This window comes from Salvelinus fontinalis, chromosome 34, assembly GCF_029448725.1.
Source record: "Salvelinus fontinalis isolate EN_2023a chromosome 34, ASM2944872v1, whole genome shotgun sequence".
NCBI classification, from domain to species: Eukaryota; Metazoa; Chordata; class Actinopteri; order Salmoniformes; family Salmonidae; genus Salvelinus; species Salvelinus fontinalis.
Genome location: NC_074698.1, coordinates 30,638,315 through 30,650,351, shown reverse-complemented (window position 1 = coordinate 30,650,351; position 12,037 = coordinate 30,638,315). Strand labels below are relative to the sequence as shown.

Below are 12,037 nucleotides of genomic sequence, written 5' to 3'. Positions count from 1 at the left end.
TTTTGAATATTACGTTTCTACATTGTGTAAAAGCACTATTTTCCTATTGAGAAGCATTAATGAAAATGGTCCACTGTCTCTTTAAAAACGTCCGGTTTGTGATAATGACAAGCAAGAGATCTGTCATTCATTCATTGCTGCTTTGACCATTGATCTCCTGAAGAAGCTGTCCCTCTCTTTCTGTGCCCCAAATGTTTGGAGACACTGGTAAAGTTACCAGGTTGTTAGCTAGCTAGCCAATGAGGCAACGTGACTGAACAAAGTGTAAACGAATGGTTAATGATGTGCAAGTAGTTTTAGATCGGCCCATGACATGGTTATGAATGTAAAATGGCATCCGCTATAGGAAGATACAAATATTGCCCTGGTAATATGGTCAGATATTTTGACCTGGTTGGGTCAGAACCAAGATGTTTTCACTATAGTAATGGGTCAGATCTTTTGACCTGGTTGGGCTAGAACCAAGATGTTTTCTCTGTAGTAATGGTTCAGATATTTTTACCTGGTTGGGCTAGAACCAAGACGTTTTCACTGTAGTAATGGGTCAGATCTTTTGACCTGGTTGGGTTAGAACCAAGATGTTTTCACTATAGTAATGGGTCAGATCTTTTGACCTGGTTGGGCTAGAACCAAGATGTTTTCTCTGTAGTAATGGTTCAGATATTTTGACCTGGTTGGGCTAGAACCAAGATGTTTTCACTATAGTAATGGGTCAGATCTTTTGACCTGGTTGGGCTAGAACCAAGATGTTTTCTCTGTAGTAATGGGTCAGATATTTTGACCTGGTTGGGCTAGAACCAAGATGTTTTCTCTGTAGTAATGGTTCAGATATTTTTACCTGGTTGGGCTAGAACCAAGACGTTTTCACTGTAGTAATGGGTCAGATCTTTTGACCTGGTTGGGTTAGAACCAAGATGTTTTCACTATAGTAATGGGTCAGATCTTTTGACCTGGTTGGGCTAGAACCAAGATGTTTTCTCTGTAGTAATGGTTCAGATATTTTGACCTGGTTGGGCTAGAACCAAGATGTTTTCACTATAGTAATGGGTCAGATCTTTTGACCTGGTTGGGCTAGAACCAAGATGTTTTCTCTGTAGTAATGGGTCAGATATTTTGACCTGGTTGGGCTAGAACCAAGATGTTTTCTCTGTAGTAATGGTTCAGATATTTTGACCTGGTTGGGCTAGAACCAAGATGTTTTCACTGTAGTAATGGGTCAGATCTTTTGCCCTGGTTGGGCTAGAACCAAGATGTTTTCACTATAGTAATGGGTCAGATATTTTGACCTGGTTGGGCTAGAACCAATATGTTTTCACTGTAGTAATGGGTCAGATATTTTGACCTGGTTGGGCTAGAACCAAGATGTTTTCTCTGTAGTAATGGGTCAGATATTCTGACCTGGTTGGGCTAGAACCAAGATGTTTTCACTGTAGTAATGGGTCAGATATTTTGACCTGGTTTGGCTAGAACCAAGATGTTTTCACTGTAGTAATGGGTCAGATATTTTGACCTGGTTGGGCTAGAACCAAGATGTTTTCTCTGTAGTAATGGGTCAGATATTTTGACCTGGTTGGGCTAGAACCAAGATGTTTTCACTGTAGTAATGGGTCAGATATTTTGACCTGGTTGGGCTAGAACCAATATGTTTTCACTGTAGTAATGGGTCAGATATTTTGACCTGGTTTGGCTAGAACCAAGATGTTTTCACTGTAGTAATGGGTCAGATATTTTGACCTGGTTGGGCTAGAACCAAGATGTTTTCTCTGTAGTAATGGGTCAGATATTTTGACCTGGTTGGGCTAGAACCAAGATGTTTTCACTGTAGTAATGGGTCAGATATTTTGACCTGGTTGGGCTAGAACCAATATGTTTTCACTGTAGTAATGGTGCCACCATGACCCTAATGAATCTTAACTTTCTTTTGGGAAATTATTTTCCTGGTTGCGCAGTGCTCCCAAAATCCTGCTGAGCTAAAACAAAAAAAGAATGCATCTCTCTCTCTCTTCTACCCCTCTCCCAGGTCCACCATTTTGCTGGACAGTAAGTCAGTCCTGCGTGGTCGGGCGGTGTCCGACCAAGCCATCGCTGAGGCCCTAGTGTCCACCATGCTCCTAGAGGACAGCTCTCCACGTCAGGCTCTGGCTGACTTCCTCCTGGCTAGGAAGGCCTCTATCCAACAGCTACTCAACCAGCCACAACATGGTAGGATTGTTTGGGGAAACCATTTAATTTCCTCATCTCTGTTCAGTGGACTGGTGTGGTGTTTTGATGTGTGGTTCAGGTTGACAGACATGTCTGTGTGTGTCCCAGGTGCTGGTATTAAGGCCCAGGTGTGTAGCCTGGTGGAGCTGCTGGTGACCACTCTGTACCAGGCCTACGCTGTCTTCTACGTCGCCCCAGAAGGGAGTCCTCGGCTGGGGGACGGAGGGCTGAGCTCCGGCCTCCTCTTCACCACTCTGGAGAACGTCACCTCCACCACACCTACAGGTACATTACCTATGATACCTTGCAAGAAATGGGTGAAGAAGAAAAAGTACTTTTGATTTATTTACTATTTAACCTTTATTTATCCTTTATTTAACCTTTATTTATCCTTTATTTAACTAGGCAAGTCAGTTAAGATCAAATTCTTATTTACAATGATGGTCTAACCTACTTTCATCCCATGTAAGTCCCAATTTGATCTTGAGCCCCTAACTTTGATAAGATGATATAAGCGTGTTATATTAGATTGTATGAGCACCATGGTAACAGCTCTACCTTGACCTTTTTGATTGGCCGTGTAGAATGTTACATACACCTATCCGATCCTCTCTGAGGGATATTGACTTTCGACAATGGAGGATTTAAATACCAATTATAAACCGAGGAGTTTGGCCCCTGGGTGCTGATGATCTGAAACAGTGTTTCAGCTGTGTGTATATCCAACAATATACCATGGGTATATTGTAAAGATGCAAAAAAGACTTGTTTACTGTTAGATGTTTGTTGGTAACCAGTTTATAATAGCATTAAGGCACCTTGGGGGTTTGTTGTATATGGCCAATACACCACGACCCTGTAGGCCTTATTGCTTAATTATAGAACTGTTGACATCTCTGTGGTAATCTGTCCTTCCGGTCTCACCTGTGTCCCCTGTTGTCCAGGTAAAGGGAGGCGTGTCCTTCAGGAGGAGGTGAGTACAGGAAGCTGGTTCAAGTACCTCCCTTCCTCCATCGCTGAGTTCCAGCCCGCCCTCAGAACCCTGGCTCAGCCAATCAAGAGAGAGCAGCTCAGAGACACCCTACAGCAGTGGATCAACACGTAAGACATCATCCAATCAATGACCTTTACTTTGCATATAGAAACAGCTGCCATATTTCAGCCAATCAATAACCTTTAATTTGCATATAGAAACAGCTGCCATATTTCAGCCAATCAATACCCTTTAATTTGCATATAGAAACAGCTGCTATATTTCAGCCAATCAATACCCTTTACTTTGCATATAGAAACAGCAGTCTGGTTAGGGTTGTTATCATGTTGTATTATTTCTCCCAGCTGTAGCAGAGTCAGCAGTCTGGTTAGGGGTGTTATCATGTTGTATTATTTCTCCCAGCTGTAGCAGAGTCAGCAGTCTGGTTAGGGGTGTTATCATGTTGTATTATTTCTCCCAGCTGTAACAGAGTCAGCAGTCTGGTTAGGGGTGTTATCATGTTGTATTATTTCTCCCAGCTGTAACACAGTCAGCAGTCTGGTTAGGGGTGTTATCATGTTGTATTATTTCTCCCAGCTGTAAGGAGGACATCTGTAATGGTGTCAGCAGTCTGCTGGTCTATGTGAACAGTCTGAAGGGCCTAGCCTCCATCAGAGATGCTGTGTGGGACCTCCTCTCCACCGACTCCATCAGTCAACACTGGAGCTTCATCTGCCAGCGGCTGTTAGAGCGCCCCCTAGCGCTGTGGGAGGACTTCCTACAGCAGCTCTTCCTACAACGCCTGCAGGTAACTAGCTAATCTCCCGTTTCCAGGACACAGATTAAAGCTAGTCTTAATCTAGGCTTAGATTAACGAGACCCAGGCCTCGTCCCCGGGCGTTGATTGTGGACACTTGGAAGGAAGTGTGTGGTGCACGACATTAGTCCTGGAGGAAGTAGCACCTTCTATGGAGAATCTCTGTTGACCAGGCTTTAGTCCTGGAGGAAGTAGCACCTTCTATGGAGAATCTCTGTTGACCAGGCGTTTCAGTCCAGGACTAATCTGTGTCCGTGGGATAACATAGAAAGGAGCGCTAACAGTTTAGCTGTTGTTGTTAATATTATTCTCTTGTCGTGTGTATTCTATACAGCCTGCTCCTCTCAGTACATTGAGCTGTTCCCATTCAGACAGTGTGGAACCTTTTTAGAAACAGGACAACAGGTTTAACCTGCTGATTTAACTAGCTAGTAGCTACAGCTGACTTCTGTCTTCTAGCTATCTAGTAAACTAATTCTCCTCTCCAGAATAGTTCTAATCTGCTCACTGTATCGGTTTCCTCTCCCTCTGTCTCTCTCTCTCCCTCTGTCTCTCTCTCCTTTCCTGTCACTCTCTCATCTCCTTTTCTACCCCCACCCCCCCTCTTCCATCTTCCTACCTCCTTTCCATCCCTCCCCTTCTTTATCTTCCGCTCCCTTAATTCTCCCGTTCTCCATCTCCCCCTCTTCTTCCATTCTCTCCCCCAGGCGATCACCCAGGAGGGTACAGAGACTATCTCCACCAGCTGCAGACAGCTCCTCTCCTCTGCCCTTCGAGATCTAGAGGGCCAGCCCACCGCTCCAGGCCCCGGTCCACCAGGCCCCAGCTCCAGCCCTCCCCTCCCCAGCCGAGGTGCTCTCTACGAGGCAGACGTGGCCTCCTTCCTGTGGTCCGAGGCCCAGGGGGACCTACTGAGCGACGCGGCCTGGGTCAGTGTATCCCAACGGGGGCCACAGCACCGGAGCGGCCTGGCCATGAAGACTCAGGCCCTGACACCCTGTGTCCAGATCTTTTGTTCATCACTCGATGCTGCTCTCAGAGACAGACTGGATGACCTGCAGCACTACCTGCCCTCTGATAACACAGGTAAGGAGACAGATGGATGACCTGTCCTCTGATAACACAGGTAGGGGGACAGATGGTGACCTGTTCTCTGATAACACAGGTAGGGAGACAGATGGATGACCTGTCCTCTGATAACACAGGTAGGGAGACAGATGGATGACCTGTCCTCTGATAACACAGGTAGGGAGACAGATGGATTACATGTCCTCTGATAACACAGGTAGGGAGACAGATGGATGACCTGTCCTCTGATAACACAGGTAGGGAGACAGATGGATGACCTGTCCTCTGATAACACAGGTAGGGAGACAGATGGATGACCTGTCCTCTGATAACACAGGCAGGGAGACAGATGGATGACCTGTCCTCTGATAACACAGGTAGGGAGACAGATGGATGACCTGTCCTCTGATAACACAGGTAGGGAGACAGATGGTGACCTGTCCTCTGATAACACAGGTAGGGAGACAGATGGATGACCTGTCCTCTGATAACACAGGCAGGGAGACAAATGGATGACCTGTCCTCTGATAACACAGGTAGGGAGACAGATGGATGACCTGTCCTCTGATAACACAGGTAGGGAGACAGATGGATGACCTGTCCTCTGATAACACAGGTAGGGAGACATATGGTTGACCTGTCCTCTGATAACACAGGCAGGGAGACAGATGGATGACCTGTCCTCTGATAACACAGGTAGGGAGACAGATGGATGACCTGTCCTCTGATAACACAGGTAGGGAGACAGATGGATTACATGTCCTCTGATAACACAGGTAGGGAGACAGATGGTGACCTGTCCTCTGATAACACAGGCAGGGAGACGGGTCATCCATCTGTCTGATAACACAGGTAGGGAGACAGATGGATGACCTGTCCTCTGATAACACGGGCAGGGAGACGGGTCATCCATCTGTCTGATAACACAGGTGGGGAGACAGATGGATGACCTGTCCTCTGATAACACGGGCAGGGAGACGGGTCATCCATCTGTCTGATAACACAGGTAGGGAGACAGATGGATGACCTGTCCTCTGATAACACAGGTAGGGAGACAGATGGATGACCTGTCCTCTGATAACACAGGTAGGGAGACAGATGGATGACCTGTCCTCTGATAACACAGGTAGGGAGACAGATGGATGACCTGTCCTCTGATAACACAGGTAGGGAGACAGATGGATGACCTGTCCTCTGATAACACAGGTAGGGAGACAGATGGATGACCTGTCCTCTGATAACACAGGTAGGGAGACAGATGGATGACCTGTCCTCTAACACAGGTAGGGAGACAGATGGATGACATGTCCTCTGATAACACAGGTAGGGAGACAGATGGATTACATGTCCTCTGATAACACAGGTAGGGAGACAGATGGATGACCTGTCCTCTGATAACACAGGTAGGGAGGCAGATGGATTACATGTCCTCTGATAACACAGGCAGGGAGACAGATGGATGACCTGTCCTCTGATAACACGGGTAGGGAGGCAGATGGATTACATGTCCTCTGATAACACAGGTAGGGAGACAGATGGATGACCTGCCCTCTGATAACACAGGCAGGGAGACAGATGGATTACATGTCCTCTGATAACACAGGTAGGGAGGCAGATGGATGACTGTCCTCTGATAACACAGGTAGGGAGACAGATGGATGACTTGTCCTCTGATAACACGGGTAGGGAGGCAGATGGATGACCTGTCCTCTGATAACACAGGCAGGGAGACGGGTCATCCATCTGTCTGATAACACAGGTAGGGAGACAGATGGATGACCTGTCCTCTGATAACACAGGTAGGGAGACAGATGGATGACCTGTCCTCTGATAACACAGGTAGGGAGACAGATGGATTATTGGCCTTTATTTCTACAAGTGGTCCAATTAAGATATTGTACCAGGGAGACCTGGCTTAATGATAATGTATTGAACTACTTAACATGAAGTCATCAATATCGACTGCATCTCAAGCTCTCTTCTCATTATAGTGGACTCCTTTTGACCAGAGGTTCTCCTCCTCCACCTCCCCCTATACCACCTCCTCCACCTCCCCCTCTACCATCTCCTCCACCTCCCCTTCTACCACCTCCCCCTCTACCACCTCCTTTTCCCCCTCCCAAACCTCCTCCTTCTCTCCCTCTACCTCCTTCTCACCCTCCTCTACCACCTCCTCCATCTCCTCCCCCTCTACCACCTCCTCCACCTCCTCCATCTCCTCCTCCTCTACCACCTCCTCCATCTCCACCTCCCCCCTACCTCCTCCTCCATCTCCACCTCCCCCTCTACCACCTCCTCCATCTCCCCCTCTACCTCCTCCTCCTCCCCCCCTACCACCTCCATCTCCTCCTCCACCTCCCCCTCTACCATCTTCTCCTCCTCCCCCTCTACCACCTCCATCTCCTCCTCCACCTCCCCCTCCACCATCTTCTCCTTCTCCTCCTCCCCCTCTACCACCTCAATCTCCTCCTCCCCCCCCTCTACCACCTCCATCTCCACCTCCCCCCTACCTCCTCCTCCATCTCCACCTCCCCCTTCTCCTCCTCTTCATCCACAGATCCCCAGGTACCCTCAGTCTCCTTCACTATAGGCCTAGGCTCTGGGTCCAGTTCTGGTTCCGGTACCGTCTCATCATTCGACCGGTTCACAGACGCCGTGGCGGTAGAGGAGACCCTACGTGAACGCTGTCTGGCATGCGTACGTGACATCATCACCTGCGTGCGCTCTAAACTGGGGGCGGCATCACCTGTTGGCTCCTCCCCCAGCCCAGCCCGTCTCAGCTCGGTGCTCTTCATGGCCCGCCTCTGTCAGTCCCTCAGCAAGCTCTGCCCCAACCTCAGGCAGTGCATCCTGGGTAAACAGGGCGGTGCTGCAGCTGACCCTGTTACTAAGGGAACACCCCGCCAAAGCAGAAAGTTGGGGAAGGCGGCTGCCAAGGCGACAGAGGTTAGCCCCGCCCAGGCCAAGTGGGCGTGTCTGAAAGAGGAGCTTCTGGTTGTCAGTATGGAAGCATATCGGATATGGAGCTCCGCCCTCTCTAAGGTGAGGGGGGATACTTGGAGGGATAGTTCACCACTAAATCAAAGTTTGTCAGACATTTTCTGGGGCTGTTTAAACATCTCAGAGTTGGAGTGCAGCTCTAGGATCAGTTTAGCCTTTTAGATTAAAATTAATTACATGGACAGGTGGGACCTGATCCTAGACCAGCTCTATGACTCTGAATACTGGTCCTTTTAGATTACATGGACAGGGGGACCTGATCCTAGACCAGCTCTGACTGAATACTGATCCTAGACCAGCTCTATGACTCTGAATACTGGTCCTTTTAGATTACATGGACAGGGGGACCTGATCCTAGACCAGCTCTATGACTGAATACTGGTCCTTTTAGATTACATGGACAGGTGGGACCTGATCCTAGACCAGCTCTATGACTCTGAATACTGGTCCTTTTAGATTACATGGACAGGGAGGACCTGATCCTAGACCAGCTCTATGACTGAATACTGGTCCTTTTACATTACATGGACAGGGGGACCTGATCCTAGACCAGCTCTGACTGAATACTGATCCTAGACCAGCTGTATGACTGAATACTGGTCCTTTTAGATTACATGGACAGGGGGACCTGATCCTAGATCAGCTCTCTGGGAGGCTTGATACAGACAGAGTTTTGTGGTCTCAGAATATCAGACAAACCTCCAACAATCAGTTTGAAATGAAATCACAACCCAGTCTATTTAGGCCGAGCCATCCTTCCTTTGTTGTCATGTCCTTTATTACCTCACCCCCTGGTCTGTCCTTTATTACCTCACCCCCTGGTCTGTCCTTTATTACCTCACCCCCTGGTCTGTCCTTTATTACCTCACCCCCTGGTCTGTCCTTTATTACCTCACCCCCTGGTCTGACCTTTATTACCTCACCCCCTGGTCTGTCCTTTATTACCTCACCCCCTGGTCTGTCCTTTATTACCTCACCCCCTGGTCTGTCCTTTATTACCTCACCCCCTGGTCTGTCCTTTATTACCTCACCCCTGGTCGGTCCTTTATTACCCCACCCCCTGGTCGGTCCTTTATTACCCCACCCCCTGGTCGGTCCTTTATTACCTCACCCCCTGGTCTGTCCTTTATTACCTCACCCCCTGGTCTGTCCTTTATTACCTCACCCCTTGGTCTGTCCTTTATTACCTCACCCCCTGGTCTGACCTTTATTACCTCACCCCCTGGTCTGACCTTTATTACCTCACCCCCTGGTCTGTCCTTTATTACCTCACCCCCTGGTCTGTCCTTTATTACCTCACCCCCTGGTCTGTCCTTTATTACCTCACCCCCTGGTCTGTCCTTTATTACCTCACCCCCTGGTCTGTCCTTTATTACCTCACCCCCTGGTCTGTCCTTTATTACCTCACCCCCTGGTCTGTCCTTTATTACCTCACCCCCTGGTCTGTCCTTTATTACCTCACCCCCTGGTCTGACCTTTATTACCTCACCCCCTGGTCTGTCCTTTATTACCTCACCCCCTGGTCTGACCTTTATTACCTCACCCCCTGGTCTGTCCTTTATTACCTCACCCCCTGGTCTGTCCTTTATTACCTCACCCCCTCGTCTGTCCTTTATTACCTCACCCCCTGGTCTGTCCTTTATTACCTCACCCCCTGGTCTCTCTCTCCCTCTCTCCAAGGCGCTGGTGGGTCGGTTTGCGACCTCGCTGCACGCAGAGTCCGCCGGGGCTATCCTAGCAAACGCCACCAACTGGGAGGAGCTTGAGATCCAGGAAGAGGCGGAGTCAGGGAGCAGCGTCACCTCCAAGATCAGACTTCCTGTCCAGGTAAGAGTGATGTTATGACATCATTGCTCAGCATGACCTGACCAGTAGTGTCTCACAGACAGGAGAAAGGACCAGCAGGACATGACCAGTAGTGTCTCAGACAGGAGAAAGGACCAGCAGGACATGACCAGTAGTGTCTCTCAGACAGGAGAAAGGACCAGCAGGACATGACCAGTAGTGTCTCACAGACAGGAGAAAGGACCAGCAGGACATGACCAGTAGTGTCTCACAGACAGGAGAAAGGACCAGCAGGACATGACCAGTAGTGTCTCACAGACAGGAGAAAGGACCAGCAGGACATGACCAGTAGTGTCTCACAGACAGGAGAAAGGACCAGCAGGACATGACCAGTAGTGTCTCAGACAGGAGAAAGGACCAGCAGGACATGACCAGTAGTGTCTCAGACAGGAGAAAGGACCAGCAGGACATGACCAGTAGTGTCTCAGACAGGAGAAAGGACCAGCAGGACATGACCAGTAGTGTCTCAGACAGGAGAAAGGACCAGCAGGACATGACCAGTAGTGTCTCAGACAGGAGAAAGGACCAGCAGGACATGACCAGTAGTGTCTCAGACAGGAGAAAGGACCAGCAGGACATGACCAGTAGTGTCTCAGACAGGAGAAAGGACCAGCAGGACATGACCAGTAGTGTCTCAGACAGGAGAAAGGACCAGCAGGATATGACCAGTAGTGTCTCTCAGACAGGAGAAAGGACCAGCAGGACATGACCAGTAGTGTCTCAGACAGGAGAAAGGATTTTCAAATATAAAATTAACACTGAGATGCAACAATATTATCTCTCTGGTCTCTCACTGTCTCCCTCTCTGTCTCTGTCTCCCTCTCTCTGTCCCTCTCTCCTCTCTCTCTCTCTCACTCCCCCCCTCCTCCCTCTCTCTCACTCCCCCCCTCCTCCCTCTCTCTCCTCCCCTCCTCCCTCTCGCTCCCCCCTCCTTTCTCTCTCTCACCCCCTCCCTCTCTCTCCCCTCCTTCTCCCTCCCTCCATAGCCGTCGTGGTTTGTACAGTCTCTGCTGTTCCACCTGTGTCTGGAGGTGAATGGTGTAGGGGGTCATGCTGTGCCCCGCCCCACCCTACAGGAGTTACTACAAGGCTGCATGGACCTGGTGCTGCACCAGTACCAGAGCCTTATACACAGAGCGCAGGACAAGGTAACACAGACACACAGCGCAGGACAAGGTAACACAGACACACAGCGCAGGACAAGGTAACACCGACACAGAGCGCAGGACAAGGTAACACACACACAGAGCGCAGGACAAGGTAACACACACACAGAGCGCAGGACAAGGTAACACACACACAGAGCGCAGGACACGGTAACACACACACACAGCGCAGGACAAGGTAACACAGACACACAGCGCAGGACAAGGTAACACAGACACACAACGCAGGACAAGGTAACACAGACACACAGCGCAGGACAAGGTAACACACACACAGAGCGCAGGACAAGGTAACACACACACAGAGCGCAGGACAAGGTAACACACACACAGAGCGCAGGACAAGGTAACACACACACACAGCGCAGGACAAGGTAACACAGACACACACAGCGCAGGACAAGGTAACACAGACACACACAGCGCAGGACAAGGTAACACAGACACACAGCGCAGGACAAGGTAACACAGACACACAGCGCAGGACAAGGTAACACAGACACACAGCGCAGGACAAGGTAACACACACACACAGCGCAGGACAAGGTAACACACACACAGAGCGCAGGACAAGGTAACACACACACACAGCGCAGGACATGGTAACACAGACACACAGCGCAGGACATGGTAACACAGACACACAGCGCAGGACATGGTAACACACACACACAGCGCAGGACAAGGTAACACACACACACAGCGCAGGACAAGGTAACACAGACACACAGCGCAGGACAAGGTAACACACACACAGAGCGCAGGACAACGTAACACAGATACACAGCGCAGGACCAGGTAACACAGACACACAGCGCAGGACAAGGTAGCAAACACACACAGCGCAGGACAAGGTAACACACACACACAGCGCAGGACAAGGTAACACACACACACAGCGCAGGACATGGTAACACAGACACACAGCGCAGGACATGGTAACACAGACACACAGCGCAGGACATG

The 12,037-nt window shown here is 49.5% G+C and overlaps 1 protein-coding gene across 2 annotated transcripts in view; it reads left to right on the top strand.

Annotated features, from left to right (window-relative positions):
- Positions 1 to 12,037, top strand: part of LOC129833704 (conserved oligomeric Golgi complex subunit 1-like) — a 40,184-nt gene that overhangs the window by 2,391 nt on the left and 25,756 nt on the right. For both annotated transcript variants that reach the window (XM_055898469.1, XM_055898470.1), the window contains exons 4-11: positions 2,021 to 2,202; positions 2,311 to 2,487; positions 3,147 to 3,303; positions 3,773 to 3,983; positions 4,700 to 5,078; positions 7,618 to 8,102; positions 9,741 to 9,887; positions 10,892 to 11,053. In XM_055898469.1, the coding sequence (XP_055754444.1) occupies positions 2,021 to 2,202; positions 2,311 to 2,487; positions 3,147 to 3,303; positions 3,773 to 3,983; positions 4,700 to 5,078; positions 7,618 to 8,102; positions 9,741 to 9,887; positions 10,892 to 11,053 (1,900 nt within the window). The remainder of the gene's footprint in view (positions 1 to 2,020; positions 2,203 to 2,310; positions 2,488 to 3,146; positions 3,304 to 3,772; positions 3,984 to 4,699; positions 5,079 to 7,617; positions 8,103 to 9,740; positions 9,888 to 10,891; positions 11,054 to 12,037) is intronic.